The sequence below is a fragment of the Kogia breviceps genome, chromosome 3 (assembly GCF_026419965.1).
Source record: "Kogia breviceps isolate mKogBre1 chromosome 3, mKogBre1 haplotype 1, whole genome shotgun sequence".
Lineage (NCBI taxonomy): Eukaryota > Metazoa > Chordata > Mammalia > Artiodactyla > Physeteridae > Kogia > Kogia breviceps.
The window spans coordinates 81,348,491-81,371,346 of NC_081312.1; the positions used below are offsets into that span (position 1 = coordinate 81,348,491).

General features: G+C 42.2%; 1 protein-coding gene and 1 long non-coding RNA gene across 16 annotated transcripts in view; one reads left to right on the plus strand and one right to left on the minus strand.

Annotated features, from left to right (window-relative positions):
* Positions 1-22,856, minus strand: part of MEIS2 (Meis homeobox 2) — a 203,124-nt gene that overhangs the window by 179,164 nt on the left and 1,104 nt on the right. For 4 of the 15 annotated variants that reach the window (XM_067028930.1, XM_067028933.1, XM_067028929.1 and 1 more), the window contains exons 1-7: positions 22,279-22,454; positions 21,345-21,577; positions 19,692-19,833; positions 18,924-18,974; positions 17,864-17,914; positions 16,936-17,085; positions 7,122-7,236 (exon numbers count right to left, since the gene is read on the minus strand). In XM_067028930.1, the coding sequence (XP_066885031.1) occupies positions 7,122-7,236; positions 16,936-17,085; positions 17,864-17,914; positions 18,924-18,974; positions 19,692-19,833; positions 21,345-21,577; positions 22,279-22,287 (751 nt within the window). In that variant the 5' untranslated portion in view covers positions 22,288-22,454. Of the gene's footprint in view, positions 1-7,121; positions 7,237-16,935; positions 17,086-17,863; positions 17,915-18,923; positions 18,975-19,691; positions 19,834-20,826; positions 21,051-21,344; positions 22,222-22,278; positions 22,455-22,856 lie in introns of those variants that run through there. The other 11 variants (XM_059056445.2, XM_059056449.2, XM_059056444.2 and 8 more) reach the window with 7 other exon arrangements.
* Positions 22,461-22,839, plus strand: LOC136793813 (uncharacterized). The gene is made up of 2 exons (XR_010839646.1): positions 22,461-22,518; positions 22,770-22,839. It is a non-coding gene; the product is annotated as an uncharacterized lncRNA (long non-coding RNA).

Here is a 22,856-nt window from a genome sequence, read left to right on the forward strand (position 1 = left end):
CCCTGAGTACTGTGCCCCGCTGTATTTCTAACCCACTGCCTTACCCTCCCTTAGAAAGGGGAGCTGACAGGTCTGAGGATGTTTTAAAGTGGTTCTAAAGAATTTTTTTCTTTCTGCTTTATTCTTTATCTTTTCTGGACATGTGCACTCAAATTCATCCTATAATATCCACAATTTCCACAATATTAAATGGTCAGGCATAATCTCTGATTAACCTAGTAATGGTCTCATGTTCTGAATGCCTTAACTAACCTACATGAAACTGCCCCTTAATAAAATCAGAGTTCAGGTTTATGCAAACGTGACATGTAAGCAATTCAACTGCATTGTTATAAAAATACATATAGAGTTCATTCCAAGATTTCATCTCAATATTTCTTCAATCACTTCCTCACAATGCCTGGTTTGTTCAATTTATATTTCTACTTGGCATTTGGTGCAAACCCCCAAAGATAAGATACATCTGTCCGCTAGTCACAGATCTTGGCATTTTTACCTTAACTCAATCGTGAAATGATTGGTTGAAAATTACCTTGCTTACCAGCAGGATTTCCTCATAATAAAACATTTTATTTCCAAACTTTTGAATGTGACATGAGATGTACCAACTCAGGAGTGACATATTAAAGCTTAAGGAGGACATATAAACACCCTGATCCGTGTAAGGGAAGGAAAAGCTAATTGGAAGTCAGCTTCCCTGTGATTATCAGCTTGTTTATGGGGAGGGAGGATGCCTCTGAATGGCACTGTAAATTCATCCCTGATTATGGCGTTAAAACCAGAGCTCATTTCCACAAGCTCCCCGAAAGCCCCCCACCCAATCCATTTTGTTTAGTTACAAAGGGTTGTGCACTGTTTTCAGAGAATGACAGTTTCTCATGCTCTGATTTTCTCCAGTTTCAAGAAAAATTAATCAGTTGCACAAGCCAGTTGTCAGATTTCACTTCCCTCATGGCAGAAAGCACACATATTCATTGTCTGCTATAAGAATAAATTTTAGTAATTTTTCCCCATGTCAATATGAATATTAGACTGACCCAATTAATATGAAATGCTTCTATGCTGCTGGAACAGACAGTGCTACAGAAAGAGCCATTTGCACAACCTGTTCATGATTATGGGCCATAAGGACACAAAGATGGCACACACATTTGTGGACCATCTGAATTCTTACACGGAAAGGGGAGGGGGAAGGGGAAACGGCATGACGTTAGCTTGACTGTCGTGGGTCATGTTTTTTAATCCGGAGTATTGGACATGTAACACAGCAACAAGAGCTGATCATTTTGTTTAATCACCTTTTGGATCTTTGCCAGATGGTCTCTATTGAGAGTGCTGCAAACAGAAAGAGATGAACTGCATCTAACACGCCACCAGAGCTTTCCCGTAAATGTCTGAGAACAGATTCCAACAAGAATTTAGTCTCAGAGCAGAAAGGGATACATTTAAAAACTATATGCATTAACTATACTTTTCCCCATAGAATCCTCACTTGGCATGAATAATTTACCCACTCTTATGCTAATGGGATCATGAAAGTATCCCTCTGTCTTTAGTGCAGCTATTCTCAGCTTTCAGTAATTACCCCACCCAGTGAAAATAACATGGCTTCTGCATTGAATGGCCGACTAGTACCTGACAATTAGAAAGATCATGGCTGACAGTGGACTGGTCCAGAACTGGACAGAGAACCCTTGTAGCCCAAGGAAGAGTACAGACACAAAGTAACACTGGTCATGGGGGTGGGGGGGATGAATAGGGATGAAAAGTGGAGGAAAAGGGGGAAAAATTTTTCCATTGTCAACCTTTCCTTTCTCTGACTTGCTATCAAGATTTTACTTAAGCAAAAATATGTTCTTTACATTTTTAAGTGTAAAAAACATTCAGGACAAGATTCATTTTAAAGGAAAAAAAGAGACTACACCTAAGGAAAAGAACTAGAGTTATCTTTAAAGCACATCTGCATTAAGTATTTATCAGAATTCTAAAAAATCTAAATAGTGGAAAATCCTCTGCATTTTGACTTTTGGAGGGAAAAAAAAAGATTACCAAACCAAAAAAAAAAAACAAAAAAGAAAACTCTTTCTCAACCTCTGTCCACAACTCCATGTTAGGTAGTTCACTGTGTAAAAATTATCAGGCTAAAACATCTGGGAAAGAAAGCTATGAAACAGCAGGGAACGTGGCTGGTTTATTGTTTATCTTTTGTTTATGAGGCAGTATTCAAGTTTAATTACTACTCTAAATTAAACTCTAACTGGCATCAGGAGACATCCCTTTACATGACTAAGTTAAAAGAAAAATCTAGAAATCCCAACTCCGGGTTTTTCAAGAAAGTTGATACATATAGGAAGAAATTACTCAAAATTAACAGCAATTATAGAAAGCTTTAAGCATTTATGGGCACCATTACATGCTCCTAGAGCATTTATTTATTAGAAGAGTTTAATTTTATTTCTAACGGTTGCTATTCTAAAAAGTCCTAAGAAAATCAACAGAAATTATTTGCATGTTTGCTGATGATTAAAGGATAGTATTCTTTTTGACTTTATTTGGGGATCCAAAAGAGAATGAAAATGCAACATAAATATTCTATAATACAACAGCTTCTTCTGTGGCAATGTTCGATTCTCAGTTACATTCTCAGTGAATCTTCTGATACAATTAGGAGGACAGGAAGGAAAAGAAACATCAATGTATTTATCATAGCAGTAAGTGACCAGTTTTGGATGAACTTAGTTCTAGGAAAAATAAAAGTTAAAAGCAACTAGCAAAAGATTATGCCAGATGGCATCTGTCATATTGTATTTAGGGTTATTTTAAAGAGATTGCCGCCACTATGAAAACATTCCATTGACAGAGTTTTCCTAGACTGAATAAGAAATCCCAGTAGAACATATTCAGGACCCATATAAGTGGGTTTGAGGTTTTTTCCCCCTCCTCCTTTAAATATAGAACTGGAATATTTTGGTGGAGAAGATACTATTTCCTGCATTATATAATAACTCAACAGTGTAATCCTATCTTAGACTCTTGCTTACCTATAAACACACTAAATCTACAGTGGGTATTTTTAGATTTCAACACCATGATTTCTGAAGAGCTGCGTAATAAATAACTATCTAGCTATGGAATTCTAGTCTCATTGCCTGGATGATAGAAAGAGACATAGAGAAGTTTGGTAGGTGGCAGAGTTGAGGGGAACTATGCTGGCTTGTACAGCCCTGTGTTCTGAAAGATGAGAGACGTATAGATGCTCGAATGCTAATGGATTTAGGTTAAACTGGGTCTGGCAACAGTATGGTTAACGTGCGTGTGGTGTGCAGTGTGAGCTCAGCAGTTACTGGGCCAACTGTCTCGGTATTTCTGGGAATCCTGCCTATTCACAGTGCAGGGATTGTTCAATTGCTGCAAAATGTACAAAATGAATTTTACAAAAATGAATTGTAAGGAAGGCCCCATTACAACAATTTTACAGCAAAGATGTCAACATCAATTTTTCTTTCATGCCTAGCTAATGATTAAAACAGCATATTCCATTTGCCTAAGACAATTTATTTCATACTGGCACATCAAAATATTGAAATACGAAGTTATCTTTACTCTCTACCCTTTTTATTCACTGCTGCTGAACCCACACCATTGTTCAAACCCGGAAAAAATAAAACAAACTTGGCACGAAATACTTAAAACAAAGGCTCATCAATATCCTCCAATTTGTCAACATCTCAATTACAGCACTGGAAAAAATGTAAATTTCATGTGCTCTAAACACTGAGAGGTCTATTCTCTTGCCAATTCACATGCGTAACTCCCATCAGCGTTAATGGGAGTTACACAAACCCATCAATAATAATAATACTTTGTACATATATTGTGCCTTTCATCTAAGGCTCTCGAAGTGCTCTGTGAACAAGGGGGCTGCTCCCTAGTCTTTACTCTGGCAAAACCCACAATGAAATACAAAGCAGCTTTTGACTCATCAGGTACAGAATTAGGGACCCCAAGCCTTATTATCAAGCCCAGTTTTACTGATGGGAAGCCAGACACAAAGAGGGCCAGTTACTTCCCCAGAGTCCCAGTCTGCACCCTAATTTTATCCCTGAAAAACCAGAGTTTTTTTCTTCATTTTCATGTGACTAACAAGATAAACTCCCTTCCTTTAGCTGCTTTTAGCCAAAGAAATCAGAGTGAATTAGTCTGGTTCCTATTTATGTAGTTTACTGCTAGGCATGTGCTGTGTGGAAAAGATAGTAAGGTCAGGTTTCACATTTTATCAAGTTTGTTCCTTAGAATATTTTTAAAATTTGATTTTCCCCCCTCCTTTTGGTTTGCTGCACAAACACTGAGAAGGAAAAGATGACCTTTCACCTGTGTAACTGTAGCTCTTTCCCTATCAAGTCGTAAAATAATGAGATATTTTTAAGTTCCAAAGTAAAGATGTGTATGACTCATTTTTAGTAGAAATATTCCCTAAATTATAAAGCAACATAAATGCATATATTGTTTTACAGCATATGGCTATTAAAGTTTAATTTAAAATGTGTATGAAAACATTGTCTTTAGTACAATTCATCCCTATTTTTTCTGTTTATCATAATTTGTTTTGAAACTGAATCATTTTACAGTTTTCCATATGCCTGTTGTGCTAATAAATTCTGAATAAGCAAGAAAACGCTTTTCTAAACTAAAATGCTTGGTTTCCAATGAAACACTTTAATATGTTTAATACGAAGAACATAAATTTCCTTAGTAGGTTTTCCATTATACATCGACCCTAAGATTTAACCTAGGATAAGCATATGTGATTTCAGTCAATATCTCTGTTGACTTTGCCCTGAAGCAGATAATTAATCTTTCCCACAGAAAGCTACTCTGGACAATTTGGTGGGACAAAATACCTTGAAAACATATATAGAATACCCTTCAACATGTGTTTTGGAGTCACTGATGTGGTCAGCCAGGTAGGAAATTCTCCATGCCAAGAGAGTCTCCATTTTCTAGGAATCATAACTTTTTTTGTCCCTCACACTTTAATACAGTAAAATGACTGACTTCCTCATACTCAAACACATAAGCTACCATGTCCATTCTTTAACCCCACGGAGATATGATTAAAGGAACAAAATCCTACAGGGATTAAATCCTTCAACATGGCATCAGTGGGTGCAGCTACCGACAACACAGAGGTTTGTGCGTTATGGTTTTTACCCAATGTATTGATGGTCTCAGAGTTTTTCTCTTTCCCAACCAAAAACAAAAGCAAAAATAATAAGCCAGCAAAACTAACCAAAATGATAAAACTCTATGCCTTGGCCGTGGCCACAGCTGTCCTGTGCTCCAAACCTCAGGGTCGTCCTTCTCTGCTTTCGTTTCTCTCTGGTCCTCTCCTGCTACCTTGCTGGCCATAACTCAACCAAGCCAACTGAACCAGTCAGTTTTAAATTTCAGTTGGGACCTTGGTGACCTGTTAATGAATCTACAGAGAGGAGAAAAACTCACAGTGTCGAGTTATGCCTGGTGTTGCTAGCTGACTTTGAGTCAGAAATGCTTGAAGCGTTAACGTAATTGCAAGAATGTGAAAAATGAAGCGCCAGGCTCCTGAGCAAAGTGAAAGGTCAAAGCGAGCCTCACACACAACAGTCTTTGGAAGATAGCCTCATTAGACCATTAAGTCGGCTTCTCCTTTCCCCCCTCCTCTTGTACCATGTTTAGGGTAATTTGCTTTTATTAATAAATACATTCCCTCCTTTGTGGTACAGTAATTTGGGGTGGAGGGAAAGGGCGGAGTCTTAGAAAGCTTTTCAGATTTAACCACACCAAGAAGTCCTTCTCCTTGACATGGAAACACAACGAAGCCACTGCGTTGCAGATCTACTGAATGTATATACATTTCATCTTCAAAATGCCTTATAGTTTAGTTTTCTTACATACAATCTAAGTGGTCTAATAAAAACAGTATAGAAAAGCCTAAACAGATACAGTTCACGAGTTCTTCCACAATTTACCATCTGATAGTATTTATTTCTGCGTTAGTTGCAACTCGCTTAAACCTAGATTCTAAGTTGGACCCATTCATAAGTTAATGGCATCCTAGAAGGGACACTTTTCTAGACTCTTCTAGAATACTAGGAATCCAAAATCCATGGCCAGGAACTTGGAGGAGTAAAGGCACTTGCCCTACATCAACCACCCTTTTCTAAATGGCATATATGACTACAGCTCAAGCTGTTAAACTGTCCTCCACTTGGAAGACTGTCTAATGCGTAAATATTGTGGCCATAAACACAGTCATAATAGAGATGAAACAGACCTAGGAGATCAGATACTATCTAATGTAAAATATTAAAAAGTAAAATCTATACACGTTCCTGGCCCACATTCAATAATGAATCTTCTTTTAAATTATTATTTTAGCCACAGAAGAGTTATCCCTACCAATATATAATTGCTCTTAAATGGTAAAATTTATTCTAGATTACTCTAGGCTTCCTTGTCACCTGTAGTTGACGTCCCCCCCCTTGCCTTCTGATTATTCTAATTTTTAGGATTTGTGACAAAAGTCACCACGTCAGCTGAATGGAAATGGGGACAAATAATCTAAGAATTTCAAAATCTACCTTCCCAAAATACGGTTCCATATAAAATTCACACAGTACTTTGGAGCTAATAAGAACAGATTTTTGCATCATGTGTGCTTTAGAGGCAACATTGCCTGATTATAGAAAACCCTTATAGTTGATGTTACTAATAAAATATCCCATTTATAGTATCATTCAAACTACTGCATCATAGCAGCAAAGTAGATCTGTCATTCTATTTACTTACACACAGGAGTAAAGTGCAGATAACCAAATTTGTAAAAGAATTGGCAGAACTAATCGATTGTTATTGTAATGCCTGCTTAAAGATTAGACATCTCACTTTGGCCTTTTTTTTTTTTTTTTTTGTAAGTAATGTAAGTTAAGGAAAGGAAATACTGTCTCCCTAAATAGCAGCTGATTACACTCCCTAACCTGCCACTCTCCTGTTTACAGGGAGGCAGATGTACCAATATCATAAAATACTGAAGTTATTTTAGTCATGCCCACTTGGCACAGGGAGAATGCTTGACCTTTTACCTTGCTCACTGCTGTTGTCTCCACTCTGGGATGCATGGCCCCCACTGGAGGGCCCTGGGGTGCCTGCTGAGTGGGTGGAAGTTGCATCATCGTGGTCTCGCCAAGATGCAGGATTCTGATGTCAGGAGGCCAAGGAATTTTTCCACAGTTACCATTTCAGCCATAAGTGAGGAATCAAGAGGAAAGGTGCAGAGAGAGACAAAAAATATGTACATATTAGTATTTGGGGAATTAGGCACATATAGATGCCATGTTACAGTATGTTGTCTTTTCAGCAATATGTACCAAAAGAAAGAAAAGATGCTCTAAAATCATGATGAAGTGATGGTTACATCAGTGTACACATTTGCTAAAACCAACTGAAATAGATGCTTAAAACAGATGCATTTTATTATATACAAATTATACCTCAATCAAGTGAATTTTTAAAGTTAGGAAAAAACCTCCTTAAAAATCTAAAAGCCTGCTATCTTAATTAGGGCACGCTCTTCCAAGAAATAGGTCCCAGTGCTCTTGGATACCAAATATTTCAGAACATTAACATCTGCAAAACGCTATGACTCCCTTAAAACATTCACAGACTGTAGAATGTGTGGGACAGCCCTTCACATCAAATACACTGCCCTACTAGCTCTCAAAATTATCGTCAACTTATTATACAACCAACAGAGACAATAATATTAATCACTGCATCAATACCTTCTGCTTTAATTTGCACAAACAGCAATCAGAAAATGAAACAACTATGAACTGTAACCCATTTAATAAGATGGATAAGACTTCCTTTTGAGCTGCATGGAAGGTTTTAAGTCACAGAGCAGTGCTTTTTCCTGGAAGAACTGCTTGTTTTAAAGGACACATAAGGTAAGCCGAGAGTTATAGCTCACGCTACTTTGCTGAGTGTATTCTCCTGTTCCTCCTCCCCTTTCCTGATCATTCCCAATACCCTGCTGTTGCTTAAAGGAAAACAGGAATTCTAATGTACAGGAAGGACTTTATCAGCACCACATGAAGGCAGGCAAGAGATGGAATTTCCTCTGGCAGAAATAGAGAGTAGGAACAGCACATGAAACAGACCAGCCTTAAGGACAGAGCTGTACACTTGTCACCTGTATGCAATAACTTTAACTAAGCACACAGAGCTACTAAAAAGAAAATTTGTTCCGGGGTGCGGGGCAATACTTTGGGGGCAAAATAATCTAAAAAGCCCCATCAATCTCTCAAAGTACACTATTTCTTCTTACAAGAATTGGTGACTAAGGACTCAGACTCACATGCCTGTAGGCAACATGTTAACATCTTGACCATCTGAAAACAACCTTGCCGTGTTGTCATTATATATAGTTTATCCAGAAAAAAATCAGTCTATCATTTTTCTCAACCTCAACACTATAATGTACAAATAGAACATAAAACTTCGCCAAAATAAAATCAAGAAACCAAGGTGAGACAAACTAGGGAGCGAGTCTCATTTGGAAGAAGAACAACAAAAAACATGTTTGCCTCTACAGATCTGCTACAAACCACTGTAAATTAATATTTAGCATTTTTGATAGATAGTGAAATGACCCAAAGCTCTACAGATTAATAACACCTCTATCAAATAATGCTGCTGACACTGCTATCATGCAAGCCACTGATTCAGAGGGAAAACCTTAAGCAGAAATTTTGTGACTATGAATATGGCACAGGTATAGATCTCTAAAGTAAAGATACGTTTTCGAAAGTAGATTAGGGAACAAAGTCGAGCAGAATAAAATGAACATCAAGGTTCTCTGCTGCCTGTATGAAGACAGAGTCGTGCCTGTGATGTCTCTTTTTATCTAAATTAGAAACCCCTCGAATAGTTTCAAGCTAAAAGCAAACAGAACACAGGGACTCTTCAAGATTTGCAACCTCTTCGCGTCAGCTGTTTGCCGCTGTTTGCCGATGGTAATCAGATAAAGAGCTAGAAGAAAAGAAAGAAAAGAAAGAAAGAAAGGAAGGAAGGAAGGAAGGAAGGAAGGAAGGAAGAAACAAAGAATAGCATGGTGTAAGTTCAGTCCTGCAACAACACTGGCTAGAGCCTTCTTTTAGAAAATGCAATTACTGCAACACAGCCACCTAAGCTAAACTTTTCAGTGTACACAGCAAGCGATGTAAATTTTATGCACCACAGGCTTTTTATTAAGCTGGCTGCTATAAAAGCTCCTTACCCCTCATGAAAATTACAATAATTAACCACTAACACCTCAACTATGTTTTAAGGCAAATGTCGTCTAATAGCTATTATATAATCGTTCAAGTGAAGGTCCAGTGAGTTTTTCTGTTTGGGTGCTAGAATGATTTTAAGGGATCACTCAGAAGGACTTCCTGCAATGGAAAGCACTGGTCTGTCCCCATCAGTCAAACCTGTACTGAGTTTTAAAGTCAGGCCTCACTAGTTTATAATTCAGTTGATTTCCTTCCATGGTTTTCTGGAGGAGGTGCTCTCTAAACCAAAGGGGTGAGAAACAGGCCACGTAAGCAAATATTACTTTTAGAGCAGCTGGTTCCTCCAAACGAGTTGGGTCTTGGGTTTTCAGCCCAGTCCTGAAATTTGCTCAAGTTCACTATCTAACCCATCATGCCCCTGTCTCTTCCACCTTATCTCCCTCACATCCTCAAAGATGCTGTCCTACAAAAGTGTCACAAGATGTTTATTTCCATAGAGTGTCTCAACGTTTGCGATCTAGGCTGAGAGACTGACACAAGCTAGTACCAGGATATTCATCTAACTTGAAAGTAGGAAAAACAGCTGAATGCCTCTGAGGTTTCAAGGTTGGAGAGTTACCCCAAAGTTTTCTGTATTCAGCTACACCCTGGTGACTTGATCAAAGACACATATTGATAATCTGGCCAATACAAAACTGCTACCTCCTCCATAAAAAAACTTTAGAAGCAACATGGATAGATACAATATAGTCCTTTACCCATAACACTGGTTTGTTCTCAGACTGAAATATTTGTTTGTATCACAACTCCTTTCTTCTTCTTCTTCTCCCTCCCTAGATAGTTTCCAAGTTTACATCTTTCAAGAATAACTGCCTGGCTTTCTGCCAAATTATATGCAGAAGTTTAGTGAATCTTGAAACCAAAGTGGCATATGAAAGCATGTAAAACACATGACGGATGTAGAAAAATAAAGAGAAATGCTTTCTGTGTGCATGTGTGTGGGTGAGTAGTCAGGTAGATGCATTCCACAATATATGTCCTGTTCTTCAGCCAAAAGTATCATGAAGACATCCGAGGGCAAGAAGGAAACATGCTTCTATTCCCAGAGGCTTTAATAATTAGGAGTCAAGTATGGTACTCTTCTTGCTCTTATGTAATTGCGTTAAAGAGCAGTGTTAGCAGGAGGAAAGCAGTGAATACTGAGTGGAGCACAATAGAAGGAGATGGAAAATAGATACAAGAAGCTAGGTCTCCAGGGGCAGTATTTTCTATTTGCTGGGTTACAGACTCACAGCTGATAATGCAAGTTGTAATTAATATAAAAGCAGGAGACAAGATGGGGAGAGCTTGTAGTAGCGGGGCCACAGGAGAACACTCTGCTGCTTTCCTGTTTCTCATTTACACACAGCTTTCCCTAGAAAACACAATTCTGCCAGTGTTTTCTCCCCTGAAAGTTAAAAAAAAAATTGATTTAGCACCATCATTGAATGTTGCTAAATCTAGGAAAGAGCATAGAGAGGATAGGTGTCTCTGGGCATAGAAAGCAAATCCTCCACGCGCCTCTTTTGTTGAGGTTGCAGATATGGTGGAAATTATAACATTTTACACCATTATGGCATTTCTGGCGGGGGCGGGGCTGCCTATAGGACAATACTTAACAAGTCCCATGGAATTGGTGGGACCATTGAAATGATTGCACACAGCTCATGGTTCTTCCATTACAAAAAGACAATGGAGTAAAATGTGTAAGCATTTCTAAACAAATACAAAACCGAATGGGAAAGTAAAATGTATTAAGCTTATAGGAGTAAAAAAAAAAAAAGAAGCTATACTACACACAAGTTTACCTAAAATAATCTGAAACTCATCTTAGACCCCAAATGAAAAGGTGATGCAATGGATGTGGTATAGGAGAAAGAGCCTTAAATTGGAATTAAGACTCAAGGGTTCAGCCTCCAACCGTCATGTGACCTCAGGTGATGAACTTCATTTCCCTGGGACTTGTTTCCTTTCTCTCTTTAAAATTAAGAAGTCAGACAAAATAATCCCTAAGGTCACTTCCACTTCTTATTTCTATTGTTAAAAAATACTTAAAGCATTTGATTTTCTAGAACCTATACAACTAAAACACGATACATAACACCAAGCCAAAAAAACCCTACGAACTTGGAAAATACTGTAAAGTAATTCAGAATATGTACTTGTAGGTAGAAAGTATGAGAAAACATATATAAACATATTTTAATCAGCAAACGGAGCATGCAAAACTAGTTTGACTCGAGATGTTCACACAATAAAGGCAAGATATGCTTCTATCAGTACACATAATTCATGTAACTTACAGATTTCCTATGACTTTAAGATGTTTTAACTCCTGATGAACATTGTGCAAAAATTACTTTTAAAAAGAAGAGGAAGACTCCTATCATGAGGTAGTCAAGCCTACAAAAGTTAAAAACGTTAATTGTACAGTTTGAAAAAAATGGTGGAATTTCAACTTTGTTATTCTAAAGTTGACATAAGAACTCAGGAGAACTGTGTGTGCTTTCAGAACATGGACTCACTCTTTAAAAATGTAAATAGAGCCGGGGTCTTTCCCTCATCTCCCCGCTTCCACCCTCTATGAAGCTTTGGGAATTAATATGTGGGCAACTCTCACAGAAGTGGCAGGTACTCTTTGCAAATGATTCCTCCTCCATTTAATGGAGCAACGTTTAGAGAAGACAGAAATTTATTGTTGGTGTGTTATCATGTTATAAAATGTCTCCTATAATTTTGAATTGTGTTGGGATACTGTATAGGACGTTTAGCCTGAAAAAAAATGGGAAAATGAATTTTTAATATATCAAAGTTTTAATCTGATAGTGAATGTCTGTGGTTGTCAACTGCACCTTTGTTTAATTTCATCTCATCACAGTTTCTCTGAAAGCAGACTCCAACTGCACAACCTACATGATTTCACTAACAAAATTATTCTCGATGGGAAACTGACAGAAAAGCCATCAACCACCAGAAACTACACAACAGCAACAGAAAGCCCATGCCCCCAGCCAGGTCTCCTTGAGTTGGTAGACGGAACTCAGAGGTAGAACTTCCCGAACAGGTCCCCCGAGACCTTGGATAACACAATGTGAGGTCTGATCTTACACTAGAACGTAAGAAACTATCTGATAAAATAAATCATTCATATTATTAATGTTAGTCAAATCCCAATATTACCCCTTGATATTCTACAGACCAATCACTTAAACCTATCTCTCTCCTCACTGCCCACTCCTGGCTGATTTTTCAGACACTTGCCTGAATTTTGTCAGAAGCAAGGTTCTAGGGATTCTTCCCTTTGACTTAACCCATTTTTTTAAAACTGTACAGACAAATAAATTTGACATATTCAGAGATGCAAAAGAAAACAAGAGAATATTTTCCTTTAAAATACAGCTTTCAATGTAGAAATTAAAATAATTTTTCTTTTATTAGTCACGTTATCAGAGCCATTCAATTTTCAGGCACCTGCCATTAACTGTTAGTAGATACAATTGTATTTTCTTCCCTACACTTAATTCATCAAAAAACATAAATAAATAAAATGTAGTTCCTTATGCACATTAATTAGGAATAACAATATTACTGTATGCACTTCAGGTGAATGGAGCTTAGGTCAGAGAATGTATTTGAAAAACAAATATAGTTCATTTATCTAAACATGATCTAAAGATATGTAATATCTTTATATGTATAAAGATATTACAGTGCAGACAAATAAAATACATCATTTGTCTGCACTAGATCTAAAGACCCGATCTAAAATGACATAAAGTAGAAAATGTGGATATCACCTATTATTCCGAAATAGTACAGACTAGGAAAAGCATGATCATGCCACAACAGTTTTCAAGTTGAAACTTTTTTTCAAGAATTGGTTACTTGACATGTTTATTTTAAACATAATAAATTTGAACGTCTGGGAAACTTAACATGAACTGCAGCTGGAAAATAGAGTTGTACTTCCTTTCGCCATCATATTTTTTCCCCCTAATATCCCAAAGAATACTGTAAGAGCTGTTTCCTACCTATAAAAATTACTCTTATGTTATAGTAAGAGTAGAAGATAAAAGACTTTATAATACTAAAAATATTAGCAAGCATTCACTATGAATCTACTAAACATGACAAAATAGGAGCCAATGTTGCAAATTTTATTTTCTATTTAATTCCAAACTTCCTTTTATCAGTACGCCCATCATGTTAAGTGTCAATAAGAAATGAACAAATTCAGTATCTTCACTGAGTTTAACGTATGGAAGGTAAGACATTAGCGCTGTCTTCTTTTAATGCATCTGTGTTACATCAGATTATTTATATAAAATTATGGAATGTGAAATCAGCATGACAACAGCCTCATTTACTAAGCAATAGTATGTAAAACTCATTCTTAAAAGTCAGCCAAAACTACTTGCTTTCAAGATATTTATATCAATTACTTTTACATATTTCTATTTTTAAAAATTTTAATTAAAAAAATCAAAAGCTCTTTTGGTACCTAATATTTTGCTCCTGACGCTTCTCCCTCTGCTTTCCACTACGCAGAATCACACACTTGTTCTTTCTTTTCTCTCTTTCACTCTCTCTCTCTCCCTGCCCGCTCCTTCCTTAAACACACACACACACACACACACACACACACACACACACTCACCCAAAGTAGCTTGATACCACTTAATAAGGATAGAGGTGTATGTGTTTTGGGGGTGTCAAACAGCTGTCACAAACTGTCACCTCCAGAAGAGAAACCTTGGCGCACAACAAATTAAACTACACTTCTTTTTTAGCTGTCATTATTCATAGCCAATAAATTGAAATGCTCTCAGCATTTCATGTGCAAATAAAACCACGAGGAAGCCAGTAGATCAGAATAGTGGGCCAACAGATAAAACAGAGAAAACAACACGCTGTCTTGGTCCTTCTGAAGTGGCTCATCACCACCCCTGCACTAGCGTGCACCAAATGAGATCCAGCCTGGGGCAATGTATTAAATATGCATATCAAAGCAAATGAAAAAGTAAACCTGGAGATTCAAATTGGATATACATTTACATGCTGAAAATGTCCCACTCTACCACTTTTCAGGTAGTGGTGGGTCTGAGGTATTTTCACTTCTTTTGTGGCTGGGGGGTTGAAGGAGGAGGGCAAGCTTGCAGAAGAGGCTGAAGCATAAGAGGATTCACTTTGTAGGGGGAGGCTTGGGAATGAATACATTCCATATACCTATGGTACAGAAGTATCAAAAATGGTAAAAACTCTCCAAGATTTCCTCTCACCTCCTGCATAAAATTCAAGTCCATGGCAAACTTCGCCATTTCCCACTCAGTTTGCTGGTGGAACAAATTATTGCTTCCTTTCAAAACAAATAGCAGGGGGCTAAAGTAAAAATGTTATAGTTCAGACTCTAGGAAATCAAAGATTTCAAATTATGATGCCCAATGAGGTGGCAAGACCTCATGGGTTCAAAATAAATCAGTTGTCATATTTACTTGATTGGGGGCTTCAAAGAGAAGCAACAAATGTTCCAGTTGATTCTTTTATTCAAAGATGATGATTGTTACATTATTAAAGCACTCTCTTCCTAGGTACAACTTTTTTCTTGAGTGTAATTTAATATTACAGTAGTTCCATAAATTGGCATTGTCTATCAGCCAATACTATAAACAGCCTAGTTTACCTTATCTCTTCTATGTAAACATCAGCATGCTCTAGTTCCATACATCCACTTGAAAAAACAATTGCCAAGAAACTGTTTTAGAAAATCAAGTAGTCAAGACCCCTAGAAATGGCACAAGAAAAGCTTTTGGCTGCAGACAACTGTGAACTTCTCATCCTACAAAAACATGTAATTAGATTTCTTCCCATTCCCCCCAATAGTGCAAAACACATATGAATATAGAAACAGGAAGCAATGAAAATAAACAAGTAAATGACAACAACAACACTTTGAACAGAGTGCCATGCCTTGCAGACCACAACCACACATCATATAGCCACATATCAGCAAATAAACTTTCCATGGCTGCTTGTTGCACCCGTTTGATTTCAGAGAACACACTCAATATACAAAAGAGCTCCCCAACATTTCCTCCTCCGTCGTGACGGGAAAAGACAAGAGGAAAGGTAGGCATGGGAGCTTTCAACGTCACAGTATTTATTCTGTCTCAGAATTGGACTTCAGGACTGAGGTTTTCTTTTCTTCTTTCTTTCTTTCTTCCTTCCTTCCTTTCTTTCTTTCTTCCTTCCTTCCTTCCTTTCTTTCTTTTCTCCTTTCTTTCTTTCTAACTTTTGTCCTTAGGCTGTATGGTTTTCCATACAGCGCAAAGGCTAATAATTAAAATCTGTGACTGTATATTTTCAAAACCTTTGGAGAAGGCGGGGGAGAAACTTATTCTCAAGGCATCTCAACTCTTTCCTCTTAACACCCAGGACTGGGGGGTGACGGTGGTGATACAGACTGCCTTCAAGCCTCGATGCCCATTTAACTCCACGGAGTGTTAAATTAATATTTCAGGCACCAAGTTAGTAGACTATAGCCTATATCATTTAGGTTGTGAGTTCAATCGACTATAATCTATAGACACCCTCTCCCCCACCCCCAGGCTTGGGTTTCTATAAATAAACTGCTGTTCACACCCACTCTTTAACCTCACCACTCCTGCCTTTCCTACCAGCTGCAATCTTTCTTCTCTTTGCTTCTTTTTCAAATTTTCAGTCTCACTACATATGCTTTTTTTTTTTTGCATCAGACTCACTAGATCGGTTCCAAAATAGGATTAAAAACAGAGAGAATAGAAAGAAATCTCCGTTCCTGGCCTGACACACACAGTCCCTCCTTACTCTACTCTCCGTCCTCATTCACCAACTGTTTGTGTTAAAATTCAACCACTAACCTATGGTTACTCAATCACAATTCCCTTCAGCTTTCTATAATACATTGTTAATATCTGCTTCATCAAGGTCACTGCCTTTTATTATGAAGATGCCTCACGCAGTTGGCAATAAGCCCATATACCAACAGTAAGTTTCTATACGGCAAAAGCTCAGAAAACTATAATGTGTTCACTCCTTTTATTTCAAATGCAATGCAAGATTGCCAGTAATTCTCAGAATTGTCATCTCTGCAAGAGACTGAGAAATCAGCCCTCGCTTCCCAATTCTCTTTTCCTTCAGTCCTCTCTCTCCCCCATCCTGTCCAGCTAGCTTTCTTGCCTCTTTCTCCCTGCTACAATGATTACAGAGTTGAGAAAGCAGAAAAGGCAGTGGTCACCATATCAAACAGACGATTTGCTAACACTCAAGTCACCAAATCCAGGAAACTTTACACATTAAGAACACAAGTGACTCTATTGACTCCCTGGTTTTTTTGGTTCTCAACATAAATAAGGAGGGGGTCCAAGAAAGGGGAAATGTGGATGAAAGGTACAGCAGAAGTAGTGAGAAAGGGAGAAAAAGACCCCCAGAGAGACCAAATTATTTAAAAAGAAAACTCAGTCAGTGGAGCTAGAGGTTACAACAAATTTTTCAAAACTGCTTTGCCCAGTGGTCTTAAAAGAATGCCAAAGGCTCACAGACTTACATGGTCAGCGAGATTTGTGGAGGAGCCTGAAAGTTCTTCGTGATCTGACTTGGAGCTGCCATCTCTTTCATCAATGACGAGGTCTATAGGCATTTTCCCCTTCAAACAGCTAATGTACCGGTGGCAGAAGTTATCACACAGTTCGTGGACCTAGAAGGAGGGTCAAGGTGGAGGGTTCAGCTTGTATTGTTGTTGTTGTTGTCATGGTTTTGTTTCATTTTTAAAGGGAAAAAATATCAGGTTGCAAGGTTACATTTGGAAAGAGCAACAGTGCTATGTCTTCCAAACTAACTCTAATTAATGGGTGTAATAGTTGAAGGCGAGGAAACAATAGAGCAATTGTTGTAGCAGATATTATTCTCCAGAGACTTCCCTGAGCAACAAGTTACAATGAAGGGAGCAGAAACAGGACTGGAAGTAACTGGGTTCAGACTGGGAAAATCCGATTTGATGATAACATCAAAACATTAGAACGCTGGAACTGGGAACAGCATTAGCATTTGCGATTCAATAAGCTAGGAATTTTCTATGTTTCCAGGGGAAAGTGACTGAGCTGCAGAGCAATGCAAAGACAACCCAGCGAGGATGATTCCCTCTCTGCCAGCACCTAATGCACGCTCTGAGCCTAATAGAGACGCAAGCAGGCTGAATGTCCAGTTACACAAATGGTTTGCTGCATTTCAAAATAATCCTGAACGCCTGGGGAAAAGGGGGGAGGCGGCTACTTTAAAAGACAGGGCTGTCCTAATTCACCCATCCCCTGAGCCCCTGGGTTGACGAGCAATGTGAAGGAAGTACATGGTAACAAGTTGCTCAGAATCTCTCCAGGTACTCAATCCCTCAGACTGGAGGTTTCTTAAAAACATCCCAACTCAACCAGGAGAGGGAAGTGACCAAATCAAAGTGGGGAGTGTCATTTCCTGCTTACCTTTTCTAACTCCAAAAGATGAAACCTTAGTACTTGTATTGCTTGTATCATCTGGAAGAAAAGTTTAGAGTGCGGAGTTAAGGCTCTGTAACGCCTGTGACTCGGAGGTTTCTAGTTGGGGGATGGTGAGGGAATGGGGCTGGAAGAAGACACAGGCAAGTGGCCAGGCAAAGCCCACACATCAAGAAATAGTCAGAAAAACCAAGTGATTACTGATCATCTCTGCCTCAATGGCTACGGGGTAGGAATCTGACTCAACCTATGCCGAAGCATTTAATATCTTTACCCCTCACGTTTACTGAGCTATTTACAAACACAGCTTTCCTAGGGATAGGCCTTCTTTCTCCGCCTCAGTCCTCTTTAACGTCGCCTCTCTCGACCTCAGGCCAAAATTTTAAAAAATGAAAAAAATAAAGAAGAAAGAAAGGAAGGAAGGAAGGAAGGAAGAAAAAAGTCGCTTCTTTGGAGAGAGAGAAAGCTTTGTAGAACAGCACACCCTGCGAAATCCGTCCTTCCTAAAGAAGGAAATACTCAAGAAGAATGGTGAGGCAGGGCCTTTGAAAGCGGATTTAAGTACTTTTAATATTGAAATCGTGCAAATTAGCAAAAGAATCGCACCTAAAAGTGGCCTGCGCTGGCCTGCCCCTCACCCCCCCCCCCCCCCCGGCCCACCTCCGCGGCCCGCCCTCCGCCGCGCCGGCGGTGACTTCCTTCGGGTTAGCTGCCCGGGGCTCGGCCGCCTGCCCCGGCAAACAGAGGAAATCACTCACTTCTCGCCGCCTCACTCCTGGGGCCGAGACCTGGGGCGCATCCCCTGCTCTCGCTCTCGGCGCCGCGTCCCCGCTCGCTGCCTCCCTGGGCTCTGCTCGCCCTGACGTCCAACCCGCCCCTCACTCCCAGCTCCCCGGCAGGGGCTCTAAGCTCTTCCCTTCCTCCCCGTCGCTCTGGAGCTTCAAAAGAGGGCTCTGCTCGAAGTCCCCGGAGCTCCGGGGAAAAGCGGGTGCTTCTGGGCAAGGAAGGGGGCCCAGGCTGGGGAAAGGCAAGAAACAGTGAGCCTTACCAAATTGTCCAGCTCTGGATTTGAGGAAAAAAGTGGCTTTTCGGCGCGAACCTATAGGAAGCAGGGAAAAGTCAGCATGAATTACCACTCCATTTAAAAGAAGAGAAACCCTGTCACCGACTAAACCGTAGTGTGTGAGTGGGGATGGTGGAGGGGCAGTGGCGGAGACGAGGAGAGGGGCTTTGGTAAAATACATGAAACAAACTAGTGCCTTCAGTCAATGGGGTCGGTTGAAAAAGAATCAGGGCCTCCTAGTTCTGGCCCCATTTAGGGGTACCTGGAACCTCTGAGCTGTAGCCGAGAACTCAGGGCCGTTCTCTGGGTCCAAGTACCCCCTTATCCTGCCATCCGCGGGGCTATGGATCGCAGCCTCCCTCACCTCCGCGCCGGCGCCGACAGCCCCGAAAGGCGCCCAGCTTCCTTCCCTCCCGGGCACTCTCGGGGCCCTCAAAGCCCCTATCCCCAATTCTTGTTCAAGTAGCTGCAGGCGGGGGAAAAGGCCAAGCCCCAGATTAGGAGCAGGTCAACTTTAATTCGAGGGTCGAGCCCCTGTATTCCTGGCTGGGGGGAAAAACAAACACCCATATTTATCTCTTCTTCCAATTTGCCTCCAGGCTCAAGGATGGGGAGGAGGCGTAGAGCGAGGACTGGGGCCGGAGGAACAGATCGGGTGTCCCTGCCTCTTCCTTCTCTTTCAAGTAAAGCTCTGAGGAAAGGGGAGGGGGAGTGAGGGGCTGCAGGAGGGTGAGTGGGTCAGGAAGGTTGGACCTGCTTGGCGAAGACCGCGATGTCCTCGTTGAAGGAGTCGGAGGAACAGACGTCTCCGCCGGCCACTCCGGGTTCCCGGGGAGTGCAGGTCGCCAGCTCGCACTTCTCAAAGACCAGAGCTAACAGAGGAAACAACGGGTGCCTAACGGGCAGCGCCACGCAGAGACACACACACGGAGACGGGGTGCAGAGGGGAAGGAGCAAGAACTGTAATCAACAAGTTTGGAGGGTTCGGATTCCTTCCTTTCTACCACAGGCACGCATCATACTTTACAACCCTTCCTCAGCCAGCCGAGCCTGGGCCAGAAACAGAAAGGAAAAACGGCCTGGCCCTTTCCCTCAGCTCAGGACTCCCTCAGATCTGGTCGGAGAAGCTCCTGGCCAGTTAGCCCGCCAAGTAAAAAGAGCCTCGGTTCGAACGTAATGAAACAGCCAATATGCTCAGGCAGTCCGGAGCCCGGTGTTGATCCAGACCCACTCCCCGCACGACAGAGGCCGCCCAACCAAACCCTGAGACCCAGCCCTGACCTCCCAAGAGAGGAACACTCCGTGAAATCCAAAATTGCTTTAGCTCCGCATTTTAATGGGCATTTCAGAGGAGGCCCAAGGCTCACCTACACACACCCCCGAAGTGATATTTTCCTCAATCTAACCTTTCCACCCCCTTGCCTTATAAACTTGTTTGCTCCACTTCTAGTAAAGCCCGGGTGAGGGGACCAAAATAATAGGAATGGTACACGCCGAGAGCTTCCTTTCAAAGACCACATTTCTCCAGCTGGCGAAAATAAATAAATCGAGTGTTAAAACTTGGAAGTGTGCGTGTGCGCCTGTCCTTTGTGTTCCTCCGGGCGGTTTAGCTACACCTCGGGATGCTTGCGGCCTCCGGCTTCAGGCGCAGTTGCTGTTTACCGACACTGTCCCCTCCCCTCGGCATCCCGCAGCCTTCCCCACCTACCCTCAGCTGGGAGGGCCCCGAGTGGTACACGTTGGGGCCGTGCACCCCCATCCCTCCCCGAGTTCTCTCAGAATTTAAAATAATTTCCAGCCATCTCCCTTACTCCCCCCAAGAGCTGCTCTGTGCAAGCAGCAGCCCCTTCCACCCCGCTGCACTTCAAGGTCTGCCCCCTTTATTTACAGAGAATTAAGAAGAGGGTGATTAGGACTTCCTGGCCGACAGAAGCAGCCCTGATCCCAGCTCCAACAGCAGTTAGTGACTCCCAGACTCTCGGTAGGAAACAGAAAAGGAAAAAAAGTTGCTCCTCGTCGGCAGGAAACTTTCTCCTTCGTCAGGGCCTCTGTTAGGGGGCCTGGAAGGACCAGCTCTGCGTCCTTTGGCCAGGAATCCCGCCCTTGGGGAGAAGGCCCTGGCCAGATTCTGAGGACTCAAGTCACTCCCGGCTCTGGGGTCCGGAGTGACGGGGCCGTGGCGATGGAGGAAGCCAAATCTTCCCCAGGACTTACACGCAAGGGGCAGAAGAGCAAGCCCCCTTCCCTGTCCTTTCCTAAGGCCAGCGGTTTCCGCCCCCCTACCCTAAGGAGAAATAACTCCCCACTTGGTCGTCCACCCCCTCATCCCCCCCACAGAGACACACACACACTCGCACTCGCACTCACACAGTACGCTGGGTCGGGAGGGGGTGGAGGTTGGTTTACCCATAGATCGCGTCCTTGTCCCGCTTCAAGGCGTCGTTGACAGCGGATCCCATGCTGGCCGGCATGACATTGGGGTGCGGGGCGTGCGCGCCGTAGTGCTGCGTGGCGTGGAGCGGCGGCCCGTGGTTCAGGTGGTGAACCGGTGGGATCGGCCGCGGCGCGTGAGGGTCTCCGTACATGGAAGCAGGCACCCCTACTCCGTCCATCCCGCCGTAATGGGGCAGCTCATCGTACTGTCAGAACCCGGCAAAGGGGCGGGGGGCGCAGGAGGTGAGAGAGAGCGAGGAGAGCCGAGGGAGGGTAGGAAAAGAAGCAGGGAGAAGAGAGAGAGGAGAGAAGTGGGGAAGGAATAGAGGCGAGAGAGAGGGAGAAGGCCAAGGGAAGAAGAGAGAGGAGGAGGAGGAGGGGGCGGCGGGGAGGGGGGGGGAGGCCGGAGAGAAAGAGGGAGGAAAATACAAATAAAAACAAAGTCAGAAAGGAGAAAAGTACCGAGCACGAGTTGAACACAGAGAAACCAAACCAGCCGAAACAACGGAGTTGAAAGTTGGGAAGGGGGGTGTTTTTAAATTTAAAAGATGGAAAAGTATGAACCGAGAGCAGCGTTTAGAGTAGGGAGAGGGGGCGGTGAGGCCGGGGATTGAGGGGGCGCCGGGAGGTCCAGCTCGGGCGGGAGGCAGCAGAACCATAGCAAGCCAACCGAGGGAGAAGTGGAGTTAGTGTGAGGAGGAAGCCCCGGATCCCACCCCTAACCCCCCTTCGCCTCCTCCAGAGGATCCAATAAATCAAAAGGCGAAATGAAACAAAATAAAGAGAAGAAAAACGCTAATAATCAGGACGAGAACGCCGAGGACGAGGGAAGGCTGGGGCCAGTGCCTCCCCGGGGGCAGGGAGCAGAGGGTGGGGGTGGGGTGGGGGGGAATAATGTGAAAGTTACCAGAAACATTATTTAGCAGCGGATTCCCTGCGTCCTTGTCAATTTCAGAGACAAAACAAGCAGCCCAGGCTAGTCTAGGCGGCGGCGCAGCGGCTGCGGCAGCGCGGCCCCAGCGGCGGCCCCGGCGGCGGCGGCTCCTACGCAGCCGGTGCGCCGCCCCGAGCCGCGGGAGCAGCGGCAGCAGCGGCGCAGCAGCGGCAGCGGCGGCAGCAGGAGAACCGGGGGAATCGCGCTGCTGGGGTAAAAGCTGGAGCGAGGCGAAAGCGTGTAACAATTGCACTCGCACACACACACATACACACACACACACACACACACCACTCACACGCACTCGCCGCCCGCCCGCTCGCACAGCGTTGAAACACGCGCGCCCAGACACGCACACACGCACGCACACACACTCGCACACACGCAGAGGCACGGGGGGGAAAAGAAGCCGATGAATAATTTTGCTGCTATTTTTTTAAATACTGGCCGCCATCATCAAGCAGCGAGCAGCAGCGTTGAAGGGAGAGGAGGCATCGGGACAGGCCCCTCTTAGGAGAGGATTTATATCTAGGTAAGTGTTGGAGATTTAA